The sequence below is a fragment of the Aspergillus foveolatus genome, assembly GCF_047715535.1.
Source record: "Aspergillus foveolatus strain CBS 279.81 unplaced genomic scaffold BDW70scaffold_26, whole genome shotgun sequence".
Taxonomy (NCBI): domain Eukaryota; kingdom Fungi; phylum Ascomycota; class Eurotiomycetes; order Eurotiales; family Aspergillaceae; genus Aspergillus; species Aspergillus foveolatus.
Window position 1 is genome coordinate 227,273 of NW_027396090.1, and position 21,902 is coordinate 249,174.

The 21,902-nt window shown below is 51.6% G+C and overlaps 8 protein-coding genes across 8 annotated transcripts; 3 read left to right on the top strand and 5 right to left on the bottom strand.

Annotated features, from left to right (window-relative positions):
- Positions 1-18: 18 nt before the first annotated feature.
- BDW70DRAFT_55878 (uncharacterized protein) lies at positions 19-801 on the bottom strand. The gene is made up of 2 exons (XM_073744282.1): positions 589-801; positions 19-515 (listed from the first exon to the last, which is right to left on the bottom strand). Exons 1-2 carry the CDS (start codon positions 729-731, stop codon positions 110-112), a joined length of 549 nt encoding a protein of 182 aa, XP_073595697.1. The 5' UTR covers positions 732-801; the 3' UTR covers positions 19-109.
- Positions 802-962: 161 nt separating this feature from the next.
- BDW70DRAFT_55882 (putative non-repetitive nucleoporin) lies at positions 963-5,451 on the top strand. Its single transcript, XM_073744283.1, has 4 exons — positions 963-1,432; positions 1,487-4,035; positions 4,095-4,724; positions 4,803-5,451. Exons 1-4 carry the CDS (start codon positions 1,150-1,152, stop codon positions 5,415-5,417), a joined length of 4,077 nt encoding a protein of 1,358 aa, XP_073595698.1. The 5' UTR covers positions 963-1,149; the 3' UTR covers positions 5,418-5,451.
- A 490-nt stretch (positions 5,452-5,941) lies between these two features.
- BDW70DRAFT_55897 (uncharacterized protein) lies at positions 5,942-6,381 on the bottom strand. The gene has a single exon (XM_073744286.1). The coding sequence runs from the start codon at positions 6,285-6,287 to the stop codon at positions 6,027-6,029; it is 261 nt and encodes an 86-aa protein (XP_073595699.1). The 5' UTR covers positions 6,288-6,381; the 3' UTR covers positions 5,942-6,026.
- Positions 6,382-8,145, bottom strand: BDW70DRAFT_55896 (TauD/TfdA dioxygenase family protein). The gene is made up of 3 exons (XM_073744285.1): positions 7,074-8,145; positions 6,675-7,009; positions 6,382-6,588 (listed from the first exon to the last, which is right to left on the bottom strand). Exons 1-3 carry the CDS (start codon positions 7,754-7,756, stop codon positions 6,476-6,478), a joined length of 1,131 nt encoding a protein of 376 aa, XP_073595700.1. The 5' UTR covers positions 7,757-8,145; the 3' UTR covers positions 6,382-6,475.
- Positions 8,146-8,565: 420 nt separating this feature from the next.
- BDW70DRAFT_55890 (uncharacterized protein) lies at positions 8,566-8,987 on the bottom strand. Its single transcript, XM_073744284.1, has one exon. The coding sequence runs from the start codon at positions 8,899-8,901 to the stop codon at positions 8,641-8,643; it is 261 nt and encodes an 86-aa protein (XP_073595701.1). The 5' UTR covers positions 8,902-8,987; the 3' UTR covers positions 8,566-8,640.
- A 2,468-nt stretch (positions 8,988-11,455) lies between these two features.
- On the top strand, positions 11,456-12,387 carry BDW70DRAFT_160314 (EXPERA domain-containing protein; the record flags this gene model as incomplete). The annotated part of the gene is made up of 4 exons (XM_073740820.1): positions 11,456-11,531; positions 11,732-11,926; positions 12,089-12,241; positions 12,311-12,387. The coding sequence occupies 4 exons, from the start codon at positions 11,456-11,458 to the stop codon at positions 12,385-12,387; spliced, it is 501 nt and encodes a 166-aa protein (XP_073595702.1).
- A 4,950-nt stretch (positions 12,388-17,337) lies between these two features.
- On the bottom strand, positions 17,338-19,640 carry BDW70DRAFT_168405 (putative salicylate hydroxylase; the record flags this gene model as incomplete). The annotated part of the gene is made up of 5 exons (XM_073742458.1): positions 17,338-18,281; positions 18,332-19,169; positions 19,217-19,291; positions 19,349-19,474; positions 19,530-19,640. 5 exons carry the CDS (start codon positions 19,638-19,640, stop codon positions 17,338-17,340), a joined length of 2,094 nt encoding a protein of 697 aa, XP_073595703.1.
- Positions 19,641-19,967: 327 nt separating this feature from the next.
- Positions 19,968-21,854, top strand: BDW70DRAFT_160316 (CocE/NonD family hydrolase; the record flags this gene model as incomplete). Its single annotated transcript, XM_073740821.1, has 3 exons — positions 19,968-20,762; positions 20,814-21,706; positions 21,767-21,854. The coding sequence occupies 3 exons, from the start codon at positions 19,968-19,970 to the stop codon at positions 21,852-21,854; spliced, it is 1,776 nt and encodes a 591-aa protein (XP_073595704.1).
- Positions 21,855-21,902: the final 48 nt, after the last annotated feature.

The following is a 21,902-nucleotide window of genomic DNA, read 5'->3' on the forward strand; positions in this document are numbered from 1 at the left end:
TAGTTCGGCGACCGGAGCCACTTTGAGCCAATTCGTGATAAGAGATTCCTGCAGGTCGCATAATAGTACAAGGTTAATATACAGTTGTATCTATCCCAGAGGGGCTGCATCAAGCAGCGGAAACGGTTTCTTTTGCGATTCTCGCAACCTCGGATCGTTCCGCAGGCTTGCCGTCCAAAGCTCCTCCAGGCGCAAATAGAGACTTGAGGACAAGGCCAATCTCAACTTTGGTACCAGCCGCCTTCATCTTGTTGACCTGTTCCGACACAATTTGCTTGATTTCATCGGTACCCATTGTCTGCACCTGGTTACCGTATTCCTCAAGAATTGCCTGGGCCTTTTCCTCCTTCTCCTTGAGGTCCGGTCGGTTGGCATCCACAAACTGCTGCATCGAGTCTCTGGAAGCGGCGGCGCGCTTTCGGATCAGTGCGAGTAACTGCAGGTCTGTTTGAATGGGAGAGGCGGTCTTCTGCGAGTTGTTGGTTTCGGAAATGAGAGCTCGAATGACGTTCAGCCTGGCGGCAAAATCGGTCAGTATGTATTGTGACCACACGGGTCATTTTACAAAAATTTGTGACCGCGCCTTACCTGTCCGTATCCTTTGCCCTCATAGCAGTCTTCAGATCGGCCTTCAATGTAGCCAGCAACGGCGGCAGTGATGGGCTCGCTGTCGAGTTCCATCGCGCCTGATAGAGACCCAAGCGGGTCGTTGTTCGCAGGACCTTGATCATTGTTCCTGTATGTGGTGGCGATAATGAACAGAAAAGGTGCAGCGTAATTGAAGTCCAGGCTCAGTGAAAAGGAATCTGTATAATTATGTTTATGAGGCAGAATCGGCGAGCAGCCGGAGGTTCAGCAAAAGGCGGAGAGAAGCTCATCGGGCCCGTGCGCAATTTTGTTCTTCGCTCTTATTATGGCCGCTCCATTATTGTTTCTCCAAATGCTGGCTGTCTTGACCTCAACGGCAACACACAGCTGAGGATTATCATTCCTCATTAATTCATGTGTATTTCCCTTTTTTACCTGCCTTCCCTCCCCGGCCTCCAGTTTCTCGAGATTACTTCTCTTCCCGGCCTTGCGCTAGGCGGATATCTTCGACGCCGGGGAGCGCGATCGCCTTCAAGGCTCGGACGGCTCTGAAACTGCACAATGTCCTACCCCAGTCTTCCGCCAGTGACGCCTCAGAGGCCCCTGCCTGGCGCCTTCTTCCAGACACCCGCTCCTGGCAATGCGCTGAATCCGCCGCAACCCACTTCAGCCCAACAGACCGCGCAACCCCCAAGCGATGCTGGTCAGCCCGTGCTTCCCAGGCTTCCTCCGTCAATAAAACCGGCACCTCAGAATCTGAACACTGAAGAGCGTGCAGCGCGGACCATCAATGACACGCTTACACAGGAGGCTCGGTACCCCGACCTGGACAGCTATTTGTCTCGTAAGTAGACGTGACGAGCCGTTTCTACACCCTAGACTGACAACCCGAGTACAGAGGGCTTTTCATCGGACTATGACATTCCCGTGTCGTCAACATGGGCACCGTTCCAGAAAGTCAGGATGTACAATATTCCCGATCAGATATTCGACCAATACAACCTAGCGCAGGTGTCTACCAGCATGGGACTTCTGGCGGAGCTGAACCACGCGTGGGTTGCCATCGATAACGCATTGTACCTCTGGGATTACACGCATACCAATCCTCAACTGGTGGGTTTCGAGGACCAACCGAATAGTATTAATGCGGTCAAATTGGCGAAGCCGCGTCCAGGAGTGTTTCTTCCCAGCATTACCCATTTGCTTGTTATATCAACAACTGCAGAGGTTCTTCTACTGGGCATGAAGTGTGAGCCAACTCCCGGGGGTAGCTATCAAGTGACGCTATACCAAACAGGAATGTCTACGTCTGTCCGTGGATTAGACATTCACATTATTGCCTCGTCGGACGCGACCGGCCGTATTTTCTTCGCTGGTTCCTCTGATAACGATGTTTACGAGCTTACGTATCAGCAAGAGGAGAAATGGTTCCAGGGTCGATGCTCCAAGATCAACCATACGAGCTCGCGCATCTCACAGTTAGCACCATCTCTAAGCTTCACGCAGAGGCCATCAGAGCAAGTCGTGCAAATGGTGATGGATGACTCCAGGCGACTGCTCTATACACTGTCCTCGGCGTCTACAATTAGAGTATTCCATTTGAGGGCTGACGGGTCCGTTGCTCTGGCCATAACGAAACCAGCCCTCGATATCTACGCAAATATTGGCCACATAATTGCCTCTAACCAGGCGTTGAACTCGAAAGTGAGGATTGTTTCAATCAGCCCAATTCCGGCGGCTGAAGCGTCAAGGTACCACCTGATGGCCACTACCGCCACAGGTTACCGTATTTACTTGAGCGCTACCGGTTCCTACAGCTGGTCACCTGCACCCAACGGCACCAATGCCCCGACAAGCATGCAGGCTCATTATGTGAAGACGCCGCCTTTCGACAGCTCAGCCCCCGCATACCAAGGACAGTCGCGCTTTCAACCCTCGCTAGCAGCCACCAGGGTTCCAATTCACACTCTCGATCCCACCTCATCTTCCGTGCGTTACCCTCCAGGTTACTTTTTCTGTTTCACCTGCCAGGACAGTACACAAAAGTCAGATACGCTATTTATATCGGCGCCGGACTCCGGACGTGTTGCTCGGTCTCAGGAGAATGTCATCCCGGGGAAAGCGGCCGAAACCGGCATATGGCTATCGTTGGGCAGCAGAATGGAGGACGTTGGACTTAGCTCACCGACCACACCAGCTTCAGCAACCCCAAGCGGATTCGGTAACGAGCTTGCTGTGCAGTTCGAGAATCCTTCTGCAGAGATTGCTATCCTGACAAATACTGGTATTCATGTGTTCCGCAGGAGGCGCCTTGTTGATATATTTGCTGCCTTGGTGCGTAACGGGGGCAGTGGAGGCGAAGAGGGTCTCGAGGGCGAGATCAAGAACTTTATTCGCACCTACGGGCGCAGCGAAACACTTGCGACTGCCCTTGCTGTTGCATGTGGACAGGGTGTGGAGGTCTCTACAGATTCTCGGTTGTCAAAGATCAACGATCCGGACGTCCTCGAGTTCGCTCGTAAGGTTTTCATCGATTATGGTGGCCGGCCAACGCTCAACGAAAATGCTGTCGCTGATAATTCAACACCTGCTATCGATACTGTCGTTCCGTCACCCAGACATGCGGGCATTGCTCTCTACATCTCAAGACTATTACGGTCGGTGTGGAAGAAGGAAGTAGCAGTTGTTGGCGGTGGGCCCGGTGGAGCGCAAACAATTTCACCTTCCTTCCCACGTGCTAAATTGCTGGCCATCCAGCACGATCTGTCTGCTTTACAAGAGTTCTTCAAGACGAACAAGAGCTTTATTGAAGGACTGAGTGGCCCAGAAGCTCTCGCGCGTGTGTCGACAAAGCAGGAAGAACTCGAGCTCCAGGCAGAGCATCGGGCACTTCACTCGCTTGTCCAATTGGTATCTCACACCATCGAGGGCATCTCGTTTGTGACAGTTTTGTTCGATGAGAAGGTGGAAGAGATCGTCGCATTATTACCAGAGGAGTCGAAACAAAGATTCCTGAAGCTAACATACGAGGAGCTTTTCAGCACCACCAAGGGTCACGATATCGCAAAAGAGCTCGTGAAGGGAATTGTAAACAGAAACATAGCCAAGGGAGCTAATGTTGAGACGGTAGCGGATGCTTTGCGTCGGCGATGTGGTAGCTTCTGCAGTTCTGAAGATGTGGTCATCTTCAAGGCGCAGGAGTTGCTTAAACGGGCTACAGAAGCCGGCTTCAACTCGGAACTGGGCCGCAATCTGTTGAATGAAAGTTTGCACCTGTTTCAGCAAGTATCGGAAAATCTGCCGATGGATTATTTGGTGCCTGCGGTAGAAAGTTACATTTCCAATCAATTCTTCGCTGGTGCAATTCAACTTGCTTTGAATGTCGCTGGTCGATCAGACAAAGCGAACTTGGGGTTGGGATGGATGATGGACGGCCAACCCTCATCGGTAAGAAAGGAATGGGCCTTTACCATATCGCATTGGCTGCTAACAAATACTCTGCTTAGGACCCTCGGAAAGAGTATTACTTATTCCGAAAGCAGTGCTACGACCTCATATTCAAGGTCGTTCTTGCAGTCGACAACCTTGCGGCCCAGGACCCCGGCGTTGTTGACGGACAATTAACAACGATCGCTAAACGCAAGAATGAGGCCTATGGAATCATCGCAGTCTCCGAAGACCAAGTTTTCCTGACAAGCTTATATGACTGGTACCTGGAGCAGGGGTGGAGTGACCGACTACTGCGATCCGAATCTCCTTACGTCGTCGAGTACCTCAAGCGGAAGTCAACCGATGACATTTCGCACGCGGATCTCCTTTGGCGGTACTACACCCAATCCGAGCGCTTTTTTGAGGCCGCGCAGGTTCAATTAGAGCTCGCCCAAAGCTCCTTTGTCCTCCCTCTCAGTCGGAGAATAGAGTACCTTGGCCAAGCACGGGCCAACGCGTCGACCTTCACGCAAGACGTGGGACGACAGGCCCGACAGCGCTTGCTGCAACAAGTTTCCAACCTTATCGACGTGGCCAACGTCCAAGATGACCTTTTGCAGAGGCTAAAGGACGACACACGGCTCGACCCTGATGCAAAAGCCAGGGCTGTGGAAGAAGTGGATGGCCCCATCATGGAGGTTTCTACTGTATGTAATCCTTCGTTCACCCCCACGCTTGTTTCAAATCTTTCACCGACCCCACGTGTGCATGACTGACGAACTCAGATGTTCAATCAATACGCCGACGTCGCAAGCTACTACGACATTTGCCTGCAAATCTTCTACATAGCCGACTACCGTAACCCCGCCGATGTCCGCGCCACATGGCAGCACCTCCTCCAAACCCTGCACGACGAGGCCGTTGCCCGGGGCTCCGCCGGTCCACAGCCCTACGAGGCTGTTATCGACAAGCTCCGCTCCCTAGGCGCGCGCCTGCGCATGTCCGACGCCGTCTTCCCAATTCCCATCTTACTCCCCATGCTTGAACGCTACGCTCTCGAACACCAGCGCAATGTTGGCCCGCCTACATGGGTCATCGACACCTTCTTCGACCTCGGCGTCCCGCACGAAACGATTTACAGCGTCCTCGAATCAATGTACTATATTGATGAGGCGCCGTTCCACGGTAGCAATCGGAAAATCATCGCCAGGGACTTGCTTTATACCATTGAGCATTGGTTCCATGATACCGTTCGCCTCGGCGGTGTGGTCTTCGGCAGTGACCTTATTGCGGAGCGGGTAGAAGAGATGTTAACACTTTTACAGCAGGGTGGGATTAGTGCGGAGCAGATGGCTGTTGCGCATGAGCTGCGCGCCAGGATAAACAATATTTTGAGGTAGTTAGTCTGCAACTTTGGGGGTTTGGGCGAGATAGGTCAGGTAATACAGTAGTTAGGTTACGTGTGTAAAGGCCATTCGTTCGTACGATTTCTCGATTCTTACTCGTATTGTTTTGGTTCGAAGATCCTTAGCAAAGTTGTTGAGCGATGAAATCGCTACTGGTTGCTGCGATCTACCTATCCGTATACTCATTCTCCGATTGTGAGATAGCATTGTTGCTGCATATTCACCAGATATTGGCCTTCTCATACCGGCTCTTACCACGTACGTGTCCTCTAATATTGACCAGTGGACTAAGCTGGTAGACGTCCCTAAGCTGGTTTACTTCCTTTTCCTTCTCGTTCTCGGACTATATGTCAATGCTGGAAATTCGCCGCGTCGTACGTTGTATGTCACTCAGACCAAACTCATATCGAAAGCATACCAAATATGCAGAGATTAGGAATGCGCGACAATACTCATCACATTATTTCTTTATTAAGGATTACTAGCACCGTTACGACAAAATATTGTTGAATAAGTCAGGAAAATATGTGGTTAGCAATGCTTCAAGCGAAAGGCTGAATAAAAAGAGAACAAGAGCGAATAGAGACAAATAATTTAAGTGAATCAAAATGATCTATGTGTTGGCATGAATATGGACATCACAAACACGAGGATTTTGGGGTAGCAGGAAACTAAGAACAAAAAAACCAAATGGGGAGGAAGGGAAAGGGAAACAATGTCTAGGACCAAGAAAAAAAAGCCGGAAAGATAAACAGTTGGCAGACTAATTAGAAAGCAGGTAAATTCATGAAAACCGTCTATCACAAACCAGACCGAGGTATCAACAAAAGCGTGATAAGCAAAAGAAAAGGGCAAATGGCACATGCGGGACCAGCGGCATGCATGCGAATTAAGCAATCCGACCGAGGGCGCGAAAGAGTGGGCGTAATTAATATCGATAGAGTTATGATGAGTTAACCCTTGATGGGGGTGGTGTTATTATTCCGGGAAAACTCCCGGCAAAATAGAAAGTCGGCAGCGGTGGGAGAAAGATAAGAAGATGCTCGAATTGATCATTCAAATTCGTCGTAAACGGGAATCGGCTTTTCGCCCAGTGCGCACAGGCGGAAGATATGGCGGAGTTTCGCGCCGTAATCATCATCGATATAATCAACAATAGCCGAATCTAGAGGGTTGAATGATTAGTTAGTTTGCCAGTTCCACTGCGTTTGAAGCTAATGCATGGAGGAAGGGAAAACCGAAATGACTTACGGATGGTGCTTCTGTTGTCGAAAATGACGATGGTCTTGGGTTGCCATCGTACTCTCGCCTGGAAGTCGTGCCCGGAGACGATATGCTGCATGAGGAAATCAAGCAACCAGCGTTGCTCGGTTTCTTTGAGGCCGGGAATCTTGGTAATAAATTCGCCGTTGAACCATAGACATTTTTCTCCAGTTACAGGGTGAATGCGGACAAGCGGGTGAACGGTGTCGACGGGGTCTTTACGCACCAAGCCACCAGTAAGGCGGGCATGGTTTATCATCTTTGCGGACGAGTGGACTGCGCGTAGAGTGTCGAGCCACGAACAGAGAGTAGCGGACAAACGCCTGTATTCCAGCGTTAGCTCTGCATATATGGGGCTTTGCACGAAATTTACTTAGGCAGACTCACTTATAGGCCAAATCGGTCGCAGCAAAAACGGTATCGCCTCCAACTTCGGGTCCTTCAAGAAGTCCCAACATGACATAGCCAGGCGGTTGAATTTCATAGCTCACATCTTGATGCCAAAGGGTGGTAGTTGTGCGCTGTTCCAAAAAGCGAGAGATTTCCTCGCGGTTTCCATCGCGGTGAATGATATGGAAACCAGGATAACCGCGTACAGTACCGGATACGGGCTGGTAGTTTGGTTTGCCAAAGTGGCTCATGAATGCCGCTTGGGCGGCGGGGCCGGCATCAATCAGATCTTGATTGGGGAAAGCGACAACTTTGCGCTCCGAGACAAGAAGCGCCAGTTCATCCTTAGCGGCCGCAGAAAGTTGGCTCAGTTGCACGCCTTCAAGAACGCTGCCAATTCGGGGCTGAATATCCGTGATTTTCACATTCGGGGTCAGCAGGTTGGGCTTGGATTTGTCCTTGACTCGCAGCGCAGGGTCCTCATAATCGAAGTAAGGAAGCGGATCGAACCAGAGCTTATCCCATGTCGGAAGATATTCGGGATACCTTGTTCGCAGGTGGTTCTCCTTTGAAACATCCACGTATGGGATATTGATGTCGTAGCTGATAGGTTCCTGCTCTTTATGTGCTGCGACCGGCTGCGCCTTTTTAGGTCTCAAAACAGGGGCGGAGGAAGGCATTGTGAGGATTTATGCCGTTTCAGGTGTCGTTAAAAGACCTTAGGGTCTTCCGTTATGTATAAGAGAAGGGCGCAGAGAAGAAGTTACTTCTTTGGTGATACGAGAAGTATAGACTGAGACACAAGGGAACAGAAGAAGGGTCAAGAATTAATGGGCCTTGGTCAATTATGAGGAACTGAGACGAGTAAGATAAAGCAGACGGGTTCCAGATGATGGAGGACGAGGATCAATAAATATTAATTATCGCAGCACAAACTCGTCATCGCCCTGCGATAAAGCAGCTCCATCTTAGAGGAAACATGGCTAAGCGGATGGTCTGATAATAGTTGCAGCACCATCATCGCATCCACCGGGTAGTTTCGCCTAGACTACTCTCTCTTCATCTCCGGGCCGGTCAGCTCGCGATGAGAATGCGCAGATGAGCTGTTTTCCGCAATACCATGGCGAGCAGGGGTACCATCGGCGGCCGGACGGACGACATACAACACTGAAACGGAAGTCGTAAAGGGGGGCGGATGAGGGGCAGCGGCAGGGCAATGGACCACTCAAATGAAAGGAAGGACTCGACAGAAGTCGAAATCTGCCAGAATAAACAGGACGGAAAGACGAATGGAAGAATCTGGATGAAAGGAGCTGGAATCACCCATACGGACTTGAGCCCGCGATTGTCACAAGAGGCCGAAAGAGAGGCGGTCAAAGGAAAAGGCTTTCAACGGCTCATCATCGGCACATAACTCGTGCAATCCGCGAACGAACAGCTGTCCCAAACTAGATACCTCATGGATGCGATCATCGGGATGATTGGATCTTGGTTTGACGATGCGCGACTAAGCACCTTCGACTCCCTGCTGCCGGCGTCTTCCGGGGGATTGGCTCTCCAGCGTTCATCCCATCAATGCCGGGAACTTCACCGCTCTCTGGTGCAGTTTGAGCGACCGATAAGGAGCCAAAACCGCAGAAGGATGTTTAAGTGGGACCGTAGAGCTAGGATGCATGTTGGCCCAATATCTTCTAGCTGCTGAGCCTGTTTCTCGCGCCGGAGCGGGCTGGTTCTGGATTGCTGAACGAGCCCTTTCTGTGCAGTAACTAGCTGCCCAAGATTTGAGAGAGCAGCTGCAGCTTGCTGTAGCTTTGCTATCTTGCATTAGTCCTTACATGGCTTGTGAGAAAGATGGTAAGTTCCGAGCAAGGCGTGCTTCTGCCCTGTGCTACAGTGGCCTCGATGGATAGACAAGGTATGTTCCACATACGTAGCACAATCAGTTTATCATTTTCCTTGCATCAAAGGCCTGGTTCAATGGCGTTGCGACACTGCATCAAATGTTCCATTGCTTCGGTTGGTGGATTGTAAGTATTTCCATTTCCTGATTGATAAGGTAAATGCAGGTGGTCCTCCGGAACTATTCCGTGCCACGTTAGTACGGAGCAGTGGGGAGGTAAATCAATATCGTATCTGGCCGTTTTATTGTTACCTCATTTGATTGGGGAAAAGTCGGAGATCGTCCTTTCTGATTCGGATAGTTCATTTCACCGAGGTCGCGGGCTCCCAGGAAAACACTGTAGCTTCCCCTAAACCCGCAAAAGGCTCTGATGAAACGACAGCTTCCTTTCCTGATAGGCTCACTTTATAGTGAGACGAGGCGAAATCTAGGGTTACACACGGGTTTGCTTAGCCGACGGCTGTTAGTGGTCTCTCGGAGGGGTGTGCTATCATGATCCTTGTGATGGTTGGCCTGAATAGTCGATACCATTGGCTGCTGGTCAATTTAACAGAGACAGAAAAAGCAGGCGCGCTCGTTTCAAGCCAAGCATCCTGTGAGCCTGTGACCCTCGTAACTCCATCTCATTTCGGGTTTCCAGTCCAATGTCCGTGGTTTATCTTGGGGTACCCACCCGGTAGATTATTCCTGAATCCTGACGGTGGAGTCAGAAAGTATACATCATCGAATTCGGCCCCAGAAGAGCGCCTAAGCTACAGAATCTCTCCTCTGATCTTGTTGGAAGACTTGTCGACGCTGACCGAAAAACGAGACGAAAGATTGTGTTTGATGAGAATATAATACCTGAAAAGGCGAAGTTCACTTGCATGCCAGAATTCAAATCCCAAATCAATCGCTGGCATGATGGTCTCACGGGCCCCAAGTGCAGATGACATCTCAATTGAGGCTGCAGAGTCAAAACCAAATCAGCCGTGTATCCACCATATTGTGTAAACTCTCCATCGGTTGATGATATCGATTCGTGTTACGTCGGTAGTCCAATGTGGATTTCAAACGGGCAGTCCAAGACGATCTCGGCTGCTCCTCGAACCAGGGCGGGAACTGGTTGATCGAGGTGCTGCAAAGGAAACCTCGAAGGATCAGCATCCTTGATGAGGGGAAACTGGGTGATGCCAGATAGACAGAAAGTGACAACCCTGGAACGCCGTCATTCGTAAACGGCTTTGTACGTCTACTCCAGGGCCCGCATCCAAGTCCCGAGAAAACGTCCTTTCAGGTACCTTTCGGTCCTTCGGGTCGTTGGAAGGATCCACATGGATTCGATGCTATGTTCGAGAACAACTCTGTCATTGGACAGAGTGTTCATAGCTCTGACGCTAAGTGTGAAGTTCCCGTGGCTTGCCCCAATGATCCGAAAGCGGGCCTAGTGCCGTCCCAATCTCGAAGGGCAAGCACTAGTGCAAGACTCCAAGGACCACAAACGTGGTGTATTCCAGCGAGAATGCTGGGCTCGGGGAGACTAGCTGCATCCCGCATGCAGCATCCATGCGGTAGTCCGACTGTCTGGTCGAATTCGAGAAGTACATTGGATGATACTATCCTTCGCCCTGAAAGTGGCCATAGCACTAATCCCTGCAGTATCTTGGCGGTATTACTGAGTCAAGCCGATTGCCAGGAGCGTATGCACGATCAGCACGTACTTTGAGACCGGTCGACTCGAGAGCCGATGGTCTGTGAGTACCTTCGTCCCTGTCGTCATGCTGAGCGCCAGCGAGTCATTCTCAGGAGCCGAAACCGCAATGGAACCCCGCACCTAATTGTCAGTTCAGAGTTGCGGTGAGGGGCTTTCTTGAACAATCGATCCCGCAGTCGGTGCGAAGCCATGGACGAGGGATGATCGCTCTCCCTGGAAATTTGCGTTAGGTTATGGATTCTGTTTCTTAGGCAGCGAGGGCAGACTAATACCTGAGCCAAATTGCAATGTTAGAATATACTACAAGACCCAAAAGGCGGGCGAAAAAGCAAAGTGAAGGCTTCCAATGTTTAGGCTAGACGCTAAACTTTACTTACCGCGAGGAGCAGATTGCGTACATTCGCGCGATCCACGCAGCTAAGGATAAGCTATGTTTAGGGACCTTCGAGACGCGTGAGTCGAAAAAGCAATTATGGCCCGAGTCCTGCCTTATCTCTGCCGGTCTTCCACCGATTTGGATCTGGTGAACGGCGGGCCTTCGGCGGTTTTTGCATCTCGGCCTTGGGTGTTAGACTGGAAGAGAGCGTTGCTTTTTCCTCGAGCCCAAGGCCTAGCCCGGCAAGAATCACATGACTACGCGCCTTCGTCCTGTCTTGGGCGTGTTGTGAGTCGGAGCTTTCACCACGCTTTTGATGACTTGATTCACTGATTCACCACCTATCGTCTCCAACACCTGCATATCGTTTCTTCGTTCGTTCCGGACCAGGACCCGCCTGTCAGACAAGTATGACCTCGCTTTGGAGCCGGAAACGCGACCTAGTCTATTTTGGGTTCTTCGCAATCCACATTCCTATCATCTTCTGTGAGTTGTTCTCCTAGGTCCCCGCAGCCATGCTTCCGGTCTCCTCCACAGGACAGACCATTTACACTGCCCAAACGGCATGATATGGCTGATTGACGACGCTGGACGCCATCTACCAAGGTGCAGCCAGATGCAGAAACTTCTACGGATAGTCTACATACGGATTGCTAACGCCCGAGTGGTATGACATTGCTCAATAGTGGTTGATGCCGTTCCCGTCCTCCCCGGTCTACTTGGCAATGCTGTCTCTCGCCAAATTCGTGATTTTTACACTGCTACATACCGGGACAAGTTCTTCGAAGACTCTGTTCCAGCATGGTTTACTTCCTACATCTGGATGGAGATATTGTATCATGTTCCGCTGAGTATCTGGGCTCTCGGTGCCCTATTGAGAGGTACACCGACCCACACTAAGCCCTACGGAGTACTCTGCACAGGACTCGTTGAGAAGCATGCGAGCTAGCCCTAGTTGTAACTGCGGCGGTTCCAGCCTCGTATTCCGTGTCAGATGTCTTTTGATCCTGATAGCTGACTAACTCGGATTCTCAATTTGATAGATGATCCTCTGGTCCCAATTCACCTGCTCGTGTTCGGCTTCCAGTCATTCATCACGTCCTGGACCTGTCTTATCGAGGTTTGGTCGTGGGAGGACCGCACCATCGCCGAAAAGCAAAACCTAACCACGCTTTACGGCCCTTACGTTGCGCTTGGTACGCATAGCCCCACCCCTTTTAGGGCTCGGAGTCTCGAAGCTTGAGCTAATTTGTACTTTATCATAGGGGCGTTTATGGCCTTGGATATGTTCGGGCGGATTCGGTCGAGCCTCCTGAGGCTGGACAAGTCGAAACGGGAGTGATCGTATTGGCATTCTCTCTTATCTTCTCCCCTGCAACATCATAGCTCCTGCTGAGCACTCGAGTACAAGGGCAAGGCCATACCGTGTGGTAAGTGTATTATCATGATTTTGTTGGTGGACCACGTATGTTGGATGTGGAGATGAAGAATGCATACACTGCAATCATTGCATTGCTATATACAGACTTCATTCACATATCTAGCCATACTCTATAGTAACAATGGTGATTGAGAGATTACGAATGAATAAAATGTTTGGTTACTATGCCAATGGGAACGGCATCCTGGCACTGATCTTGACCCGGCGAAACCAACTAAACGGAGAGGAAAGGGTGTCCGGAAATATATGAAATGCTTAGTTTGTATGCAATGCCCAGATAGTTGGACAGTCTGCAAGGACTGATGCCCAATACATGTGCCGGCGAAACAGAAGCTCGGCAGGTCTATCATATAATTGCTAGCCATGAATCATAAAAGGTAAGCACTGCCTTAGTGGAACACGTCGTACCAATTCCTTGTAGTCGGTAACTCAAACTCCAACTCAGCATCGCCACTAGCCCCTGACTCGGAATGGAATCAATCATATCAATCATATCAGAAACCCTATCGCCCCGTCTAAGTCTCCGTTCGCGGCCTCCAGCGCACGCGTCGCTTCCTCACGGGTGAACCCCAGCTCTGTGATTTTTGCAATTGACGCCTCCGGCCAGCGCGCCGACGGTCTTTGCACGGCAGCCGGGCGAGAAGATGAAGCCGTTGCGTTCGCAGCCGAGCTAGGCCCAGGAGCAGGAGTACTGCCGCCAGCTTGATGAGTAACGGCGCCAGTCCGCGCGCCGACCTCCGCGCCATCCGCACCCTTAATGACGGGCTCATCTTCAAACTCCTCGAGGAGGTGCTTGGGGATATCTGCCTCGCCTAAGAATGGGACAGCTTGGTCTTGTATGACAAGCGCACCTCGTCTTAGATCAATGCACGCCTGGTGTCGTCTGAGCATGTCCAGACCGAGCAGGAGATCAATATGTTTCCCTTCCATGACGGTGAACGAGCAAGGAAGGAACATGTCGCCAATCTTAATCTGGGCAGAGTGAACGCGGCCGAGGATATTAGCTGTTCCGACACCCTTCGCGATACCGCCGTAGCGCGAGTCGACGAGGCGCATTATGTTGCACGCCGTCGCGCAGTCCGGAGACATGATTGTTACTTGCGCGCCCGAGTCGACAAAGGCGTTGAGTTTATGACCGTTGACTTCAACGGGAATATACAGCATTGTCACGCGGCCAAATGCTGTGACACAGGTTAGCGGTCTGTGCTCAAACTTCATGCAGGGCGGTCCGGCCGGCGGCCACGACGACCACCCCTCACCTAAGGGTCAACGTACATTCAGGGTGATGCTCCATGGCATTATGCAGGTTCTCCGTGACCGCATTTTGGCGGATAATCTCCTCAATCTCCTTCTGATTCTCCGGGTTGAAAGGGTCGGCGTTCAGCATTGCAATGCGGGCTTCCTTTTCTGCCTCCTTCTGCGACTCCAGCCGCTGCTGGGTGAGGAGGACTTCGCGGAACCGGTGCGGATCGTGCGCGACGTCTGCCAGCTCGGGGTTGCGCTGTCGCACGGCGTCGCGCACTCGGGGGTCGCCTAAGATGTGTAGTCGGATCATCTCGGGATCGGGATTAATTTGTTGCTGTCGTCGCTGCTGGATCTGCTGTGAATGTGAAGCGGCACTCGTGCCGCCTATTCCTGTCGGCCGAGCCTGGCCCTGCACCGATGGCGCACCGCCACGTAGCGTGACATGAACGCCTAGCATATCTCCCTCGCCGATTCCGACCTGCTCGAGTGTTTTGGAGTCGTCGCCGAGTAGCTGCTGGTTGTATACAAGGCGTTGGGAAGATGGCGGGATGGAGGTTTCGCTCTCGACAATACTTTTGAGGAGCTCGATTGTCATGTCCGGGCCTACAACTAGGGGGATGAGGTCCAGGTCCGCCTGGTCCGGCCGTATCACGTTTACTGTAATGCGCCTGTAACGAAGAACAAGACGTGTTAGTCTAGTCTTGCCGTGGTTATGTTTGGTAGGAATTGTCCGCTCAGTGACTTACATTGTGGTGGTGGCCTAGCTCGAGTGGTGCGGGGGAAACCGGAGATGGAGGTGATGTTGCAAGAGATAAAGAGTACGACGGCCAGTCTCGTTTGCAAAGAGTCTATTGTACAGAGGATGGACGAAGAAAGCGGCTGAGAGAAAAGTTGGAAAAGAGCGAAGAGGCTGAATGACGCGGTTGGCAGTCTGATATGATACAACGACGCGGGGAGCTGATGAGATCACGAGCCTCTCGGAGTGAGGTGAGGGTGAAGATATATGAAGAGAAGGAACAGGATAGAGAGACACAGGAAGACGCTGAGGTAAGAGTAAGGGAAAATACGATAGAAAGGGAGAGAAGCGCAGGGTATCTGAAACGCAAAGGGTTGAGTAAGAGTGAGAGTCAAGTTGTGGTTCCTGGTCAGCGGGCGGAGGAGAAAGTCACCGCTCAGGCAGCCATCATGCGTCATTATACAAGTTCGAGAATCTCACCACACGGAACACTTCCGATCCTAATAAGCCATCTTATTCTCGATATGCCAGCATATTTTCTGTAATTTGCTATCACTTGTCCAGTTCGTTAATCCTTAATGGATGCACCAGCTATATATTTAGATCCGTGGGCACCCCAACGCTTGTCGCAACGTTCATCACTGCAACTACATCGGCGAATTCAAGAAACAACTTGTCTAGCACGGCTCAAAACGTGAACAATCATGCCAGCCTATCGCCAGTAAGCGTCTCGGAGCATCTCCTTGCTTAGAACTGACGACTAGCCTCACAGGCAATGACAACCACCAACCAGAAGCACGAGAAGAGGACCTTCGATGGGAGCGATAGCCCGCAGGTACGCTAAATCCCGAGAGGTTTCCGTTTCTGGTACTGTGCAGACAGAGCTAGCCGTTGAACGCGCATGCATATGCCAACTCGATCACCAGCAGCTGGGCCTAAGACTGGGTGGGAGCATCACGAAGACCATGGAGAGGACAAAGCTCATTCTAACTACAAAGGTGTAAGTTGGCTTGGTATCCTGCGTAATGACTATGCCTAACTTTTCCTGGATCTATTTTCCAGATTGAAGCTGGAGAATTCGGCCGTAAGATGTTGGAATCTGGACTACAGCGGACTACAGCGCGAGCCAATTGAGTTGGCCGGCAGGGAGCCTTTCTTGCATGATCCGGCAGAGCTCTAGCCTTACAGCTCTGGAAATTAATGTTTAAACATTAATATACACGTGCGCTAGCTTGGCGCAACGGTCTCTGCTTTCTACATCACCATGTCTTGGTTAATGGCGCTCATTTCCTTCTTGCCGAGCGGCCCTTTCTTCCTGAAGCTGTACTTTGCACGGGCACTAATCCATGAGGTAATGTCAAAGCATTGACACGTATAGCTTTCTTCTGTATTATGAAGAGAGGAACGTGCTCTCTGGCATAAGTTTTGGAGACCGGGGCCAATTCCAAGGCCAGCAGAAGGACAAAGAGCTTAAATGCGTCAGCCCGTTCATTTCAATGGCCTTAACAGGCGCGTCAGTCTTGGAAGGACCCTGCGGTTGATGGTGTTCTTTCCGCGTATGCCAGAACATGATCGAAATGGGAGAAGTCGGGCAATTCGTCGTCCGCCTTGAAATACTCTCGCAGCTTGTCGACAAGCGAAGATAAAAGACCGTTACCATGCCGGGGTCATTGACTTCCTTGTCCGGCTTCAGGAGATTTGGACTTGAAGGTAGCCAGCATGGAAGGAACATATGAGCAAGAAAACGGAAGGTTGACTTCACCGAATCTGCATCAAGCCTACAATTGTGCGGTTAGCACGGACTGTGGTTGGACAAAATGAGAACAAACATCATGAAGGGCATAATTAATCGAACGGCAGTGTCTGGCGAACATTCACTGTACTTTCCAGTTGTCCTTTGCCTCGACAAAGTGAACCGACGGGATAATTAAGGCTTCCCACACATCGTACCCAGAGAAGTCGTCATAAACGTACACGTTGAGCCCGGATCTCGAACATCGGTGAGTACGTTCTTGTCGACGGGTTTGCTGTGATCGGCCTTGCTGATGATCCAAGGGTAGTTGGTTGTCCATCTGTGAGTTTATTGCACATGCACGTCTCGCCCAGGTCGCTTTTGGCTCTTGGCTTCACTTCATCTTCCTCATCCTCGCCTACTCATCTCCTGGGTTATTCTGCTGTAGTTACGGAGAAGACAGGGAAATCTGCCAGTTTTTATCTGACAAGGAGTCGGGAGTCGAAGGATTTATTGTTGGGCGCGACCTAGACGCGTCGTGTCACTGCGCACAACACTCAAGAGCTCGTGTCTATCGTGGTGAGCAGATGGATTCATCGTCGATCAACGAAGCTGTACATTTTCGAGGCTGTGATTTGCGTGGAATGTCCTCGCAATTGAAAGTATGATGTCAATTGTTGACTTATCAACTAGCTACTCCGAATCAGTGCCACCACGGTCTTGTGGAACTGAGTCTGGAAGGTGTTTGACGCGACTGACTTGCAAGTTGTGCGACATGGCATGGTCAGGTCTGGTCTAATTACAAGATCAGGAGGATTTAGCCACAGCAAGGTCGCTCATGTTAGTGAATTTTGTTTCCATTGGGGAGAAATACTATTGACCTGGTGATCGATGACGTCTTACAGCGGCCGCACACATGGCGGAACTAGGCAAACAAGCATTCTAAGCAGCGTGAAGACGTCCTGAGATTGGCACTACCGTGCTGAGAGAAGAGCGATTGCACAAGGTTTTTAGGACCAAACTCCCCTCGTCTCATGCTCAACCACCTTCGCCTCTCAAAGATGGCCTATCTATCATAATATTTCAGTCCGCCGTCTGGATAACATATTACAAGGATTTCACACTTTGATTGTGGTCCTCACTCTATCCGACGCGCAGACGACACATCCGGCACCCCCTCTCCCTCGACAATCTTCGCCGACAGAATCTCATCGACTGGAATCTCGGCCAATCGCTCGATGATGTGGTGCAACGTTGGTAAAGCCTCCCACCCAAGGCCATCAATCTCAAATGCAGCCTTTGTAGCTGTACGAACCCGGGTTACCTTTGAGACCAGCACCTTGCTCTCATCTGCATTCGGGACAAACACCGGATACTCAACCTCCGCCTGACCCTTGCAGTCTCTCCCAACTTTGGGTATGTAGCGGTGAAGAAGCAAGCCTCCGTTGACACCATTGTCGCCTGGCCCGGCGGTTGTTGCCGGATCCTGGTCCTCGAGCCCTTCCCACCGGAACCGCCCCCAAACGGCGCCCTGCCAGCTCGCTTGAAGGTAGAATGAGCCCTCACGCTCATTTGCCTCAAGGGCAGAATACAGCTTTGGCATGCCAAGCTCCTCACGGCCGCTGACGATCGGGTCCGCTAGACTCTCAAATAGAATCGGCAGGTATGTCCCTGATACGACCTCTCCGTTGGCCTTTGTGAACTGCACGCCTTCAATGTACAGACCCAGGTGGCGGTATCCGCCGCCACCGAGCCAGTCCATACCATTGAGCAGGGTCTGCGAGAAGGTAGCAGTGGCGACTGTGCTGGGCGTGCAGAAGGACCACGAGCCATTCGGGAGCAAGTTTTGCAGGAGAGTTCGGCTGGTTTTGAACCGAATGGAGGTCGTCTGGAACGTAGATTTTAGGGACCGGTCCAGACGGCTACGGCCTGTAAAGTCTTGACGCGGGCCGGGCATGGGCCCGAAGACGATGGGCTGGCGCCAGTACTTTTGCGGTTCTTGTGCCCAGAGGTGCTTGCGCAGGATTTGGGTGCTATGGTCGTGTTCGTCATGGCCGTAGATGTACTCGGTCATTGATTTTTCTGGACTGTTAGCGGAGATAGTACAAGCCAAAGGGGGAGTGGGTATCTACCTTCCGACGGTGGGAGAGGCCCATGGGAGCTCTTTCGTGTCAACTGCTGAATTGTCGTTGCGCGGGTACGGCGGGCTTTTTCATACAGTCTCAGTCGCTCAGAAATATCTCCCACAGACACACCCCTGTGAAGCATAACGCCCAATGAAACCGCGTCCTCAATAGCCATTGCGCCGCCTGACGCACGGTACGGCAGGAAAGGATGTGCAGCATCACCCATGACCGCAAGTCGGTCTTCAACCCACGTAGGCAGGTCATCGGTGTCAAGCAACGGCCACACTTTCAACGTGGTTGGGTCAGCTTTCGCCAGCAATTTTCGGACTTGTGGGCTGAAATCCTTGTACACCTCCAGCAAAGATTCCTTGCTCGCACCCTGATCCCACTCGGAACCATCGTGAATCTTGGACATGGACTCCGGGTGGATGCACACGAAATTCAGCAGCTCATTGTTGGCACAGGGATACACAACCACGCGAAGGTCGGGGCTGTCAAACATGTACCATGTTCCCAGCTCGTTCACGAGCTCTTTTGTCTCGGGGTCATCCAGTGCATCCCTCCGAGCAATCAAGAACCGGAAGGCATTCTTTCCTGAGCTGAAGGTTTTTATATTCTTTCCACCAGAAAGTTTCGTCTTTGCGACCGAGTGTACACCGTCTGCGCCGAGGACAACATCGCCAGTTACCTTTTCTCCAGTTTCGAGGGTTATAGTTGCGCTGTGGGGATCAATGTCTACTACCTTGTTGGAGGTGTGTAGTTTGGCAGGCACTCCAGGGCCCGGAGCTTGAGCAGCGATTTTCAGGCCCTCATGGAGATGCGCCCGGTGGACGAGAAGCCAGCGCTGAAGGGTCATTATTGATACGTACCATCATTGAACGTGCAACTTACATGTCTCCAGAAACCAGCAGTCTTCTTGATGTCCAACGAGAATATCTCCGGCCCGTTTGGAGGGAAGACACGGAGCTGTCGCGGTGCGTCAGCATACCTGCCACCTTCCAGCCAACGGTTCTATTCACCAACCTTTTCAGATTCCACAGCACCGAGGGTCGTTGCATCAATGCCGAGCTTCAGAAGCGCGGCATTCGCATTGGGTGTAAGGTGGATTGCGGCTCCGATCTCGTTGGCGAAGCGGGAGCGCTCGAAGAGCTGTTCAACTGGCGTGCTAAGCTGGATGTTCCTGCTGATAACTCACAAGACATACCTCGACGCGGTGTCCTTGCTGTCGTAATGCTATGGCAGCTGAAAGGCCGCCAATTCCAGCGCCTGCAATTAGGACGTGGAGGCCTTGCTCGGTTTCTGCGGCACTACCCATCCTGGTAGTACAGTTCAGGAGCGCTCTGTGATGAAGAGGAGGATGTGGACTGAAATTTAGCGGCTATGCTACATATACGCAGGATTATTTAAGACATCTTTGTTGAATCGACTTGCTGCCGTTCCGAGCGCATATTGCCTCGGAGTGAGGGCTCGGGTCCCGAATCGGCTCCACGTCGGGGAGAGGAGTAAACCTGAATGGCGCGATACGCATTGCAAGAGGGAAATGCAAATATTTATCCCACATGCCGGATCTTACGATCTTCTTCTGATAATCTTCGATCATCAGAATATTGATAGAGTTGGATTGAACTGTGTCCATACCAAAATGCCGAACCCAATCCGCGCCGACATCACCACGATTGACAGCACGTCCTTCCCCTACATCTTCGAACAAAACGTCACCATCACCCTCAAGGACAATTCTGGCCTCGTCCGCTGCAACGTATATCGTCCCAAATCGCGTGAAAAAGTCCCTGTCCTTGTAACATACGGCCCCTACGGCAAGGATATCCCCTACGCCGACTTCCACCCAAAATCCTTCTCTGAAGTTAATCCGGAGCACCGCTCGCAACACTCAGCATGGGAAACACCGGACCCCGCATTCTGGACGAGAAAGGGCTACGCGGTTGTGCGCGCCGATGAGCGCGGAACAGGGCAATCACGCGGAAAACTCGACACCATGTCCCGCGAGACCAGCGAGGCGTTCTTTGACGTCGTCGAATGGGCCGCTGAGCAAGAGTGGTCATCTGGGAAGGTCGGATTGCTGGGGATTAGCTACTATGCTGGGTCGCAGTGGCGAGTCGCTGCACGGCAGCCGAAAGGCCTTGCGTGCATAATTCCGTGGGAGGGCATGTCGGATTATTACCGGGATCGGTGTCGGCATGGTGGCATCCTGTCGAACTCGTTCATTTCCTTCTGGTGGAATCGCCAAGTTGTCAGCAACCAGTATGGGCGACCTGGACGTGCTGGAAGGAACTGGGGGGTGGATACAATTGAGGGGGATCTCGAAGAGGAAGAGCTTGAGGCGAACAGACAGGATCAGACCGTTGACAATAGGATTAATCGGTTCAGGGATGACCTGTACTACGCGAGTAAGGAATATACCATGTCTGATATACAGGTAAAGAACTTTCTTTCCGGTTTGTTTGTATGGCCTGTTTAACGAGTGCAGGTTCCTCTGCTCTCCGTTGCCAACTGGGGTGGCATCCTCTTGCATTTAAGGGGCAACGTTGAAGGGTACACCCAAGCCGGTAGTCAGCTCAAATACCTCCGCTTTATCACTGGACGCCACGACCTCCCATTCTACTACAAAGAAGAAGTCGACATTCAGCTGAGCTTCCTCGACGCATTCCTAAAAGGGGACGACCGCGCTGGATGGTCGACTGGGACCGCGCCTAAAGTCGACCTTGTCCTCCGCAAAGGTGATGTAGGCTTTAACAACGCCGAAGCTGAGAAGACGTACGCTCGCCGCATAGAAAACGAGTGGCCGATTGCGCGGACGCAGTATACGAGGTTCTATCTCACCCCGAATCGGGAACTACTTACCACTCCACCGGAGCAGAAGGGATACAGCAAGCTCAGCTATGCCGCCTTGGGAAGCATCGAGAACCCGTCGCTGATTCAGTTCATGACTCCATTCGAGCACGAAACAGAGATAACAGGCCACATTGTCGCGCATCTGAATGTCTCTATGAGCCCTAACCCCGGGGCTCCTACCCCCACGGATATAGATCTTTTCCTGACCCTGCGGTACATTTCCCCCGAAGGAAAAGAAGTTTACTACACAGGGACGGCTGGCGACCCTGTTCCGCTCTGCAAGGGCTGGCTACGTGTGAGTCTGCGCAAGGTCAACGACAAACACGTCCGGCACAGAGAGTATCTTCCGCACCGGGATTACTTCTCCACGGACGTCCAGCCTGTTATTCCTGGCGAAGTCTACCCCGTCGATGTAGAGATCTGGCCGACGAATGTTGTCGTAGAAAAAGGCGGCAAGATTGTTCTTGAGGTCGCGTCTGGGGATACGCAGGGGAGTGGGATTTTCCTGCACAATGAGCCGACAGACAGGTACGTACCGTCCTATTCGTGAAGAGCTGAAGGGGGGGATAACTAAGGTTGCGAATGTAGGTCCCCCGAGAACTTCCAGGGTCAGAATCATATCAATTTCGGACACGGCGAGAATTATGTGACCTTGCCGATTATCCCAGAGAAATGAGTGAACATCGAAATTGCGTTCGAAGTGGGCAATAGGAGACTCTCCACT

Bases quoted from the DNA above. Each gene is read 5' to 3' on its own strand.
- BDW70DRAFT_55890 (XM_073744284.1), bottom strand. From the start codon at position 8,901: ATGCAAGATAGCAAAGCTACAGCAAGCTGCAGCTGCTCTCTCAAATCT.
- BDW70DRAFT_55882 (XM_073744283.1), top strand. From the start codon at position 1,150: ATGTCCTACCCCAGTCTTCCGCCAGTGACGCCTCAGAGGCCCCTGCCT. The intron at 4,036-4,094 runs GTAAGAAAGGAA...TACTCTGCTTAG, and splicing joins TGGACGGCCAACCCTCATCG to GACCCTCGGAAAGAGTATTA. The intron at 4,725-4,802 runs GTATGTAATCCT...TGACGAACTCAG, and splicing joins CCATCATGGAGGTTTCTACT to ATGTTCAATCAATACGCCGA.
- BDW70DRAFT_55896 (XM_073744285.1), bottom strand. From the start codon at position 7,756: ATGCCTTCCTCCGCCCCTGTTTTGAGACCTAAAAAGGCGCAGCCGGTC. The intron at 7,010-7,073 runs GTGAGTCTGCCT...GCTGGAATACAG, and splicing joins GCGACCGATTTGGCCTATAA to GCGTTTGTCCGCTACTCTCT. The intron at 6,589-6,674 runs GTAAGTCATTTC...TCAACCCTCTAG, and splicing joins CGACAACAGAAGCACCATCC to ATTCGGCTATTGTTGATTAT.
- BDW70DRAFT_55878 (XM_073744282.1), bottom strand. From the start codon at position 731: ATGATCAAGGTCCTGCGAACAACGACCCGCTTGGGTCTCTATCAGGCG. The intron at 516-588 runs GTAAGGCGCGGT...TTTTGCCGCCAG, and splicing joins AGGGCAAAGGATACGGACAG to GCTGAACGTCATTCGAGCTC.
- BDW70DRAFT_55897 (XM_073744286.1), bottom strand. From the start codon at position 6,287: ATGTGCCATTTGCCCTTTTCTTTTGCTTATCACGCTTTTGTTGATACC.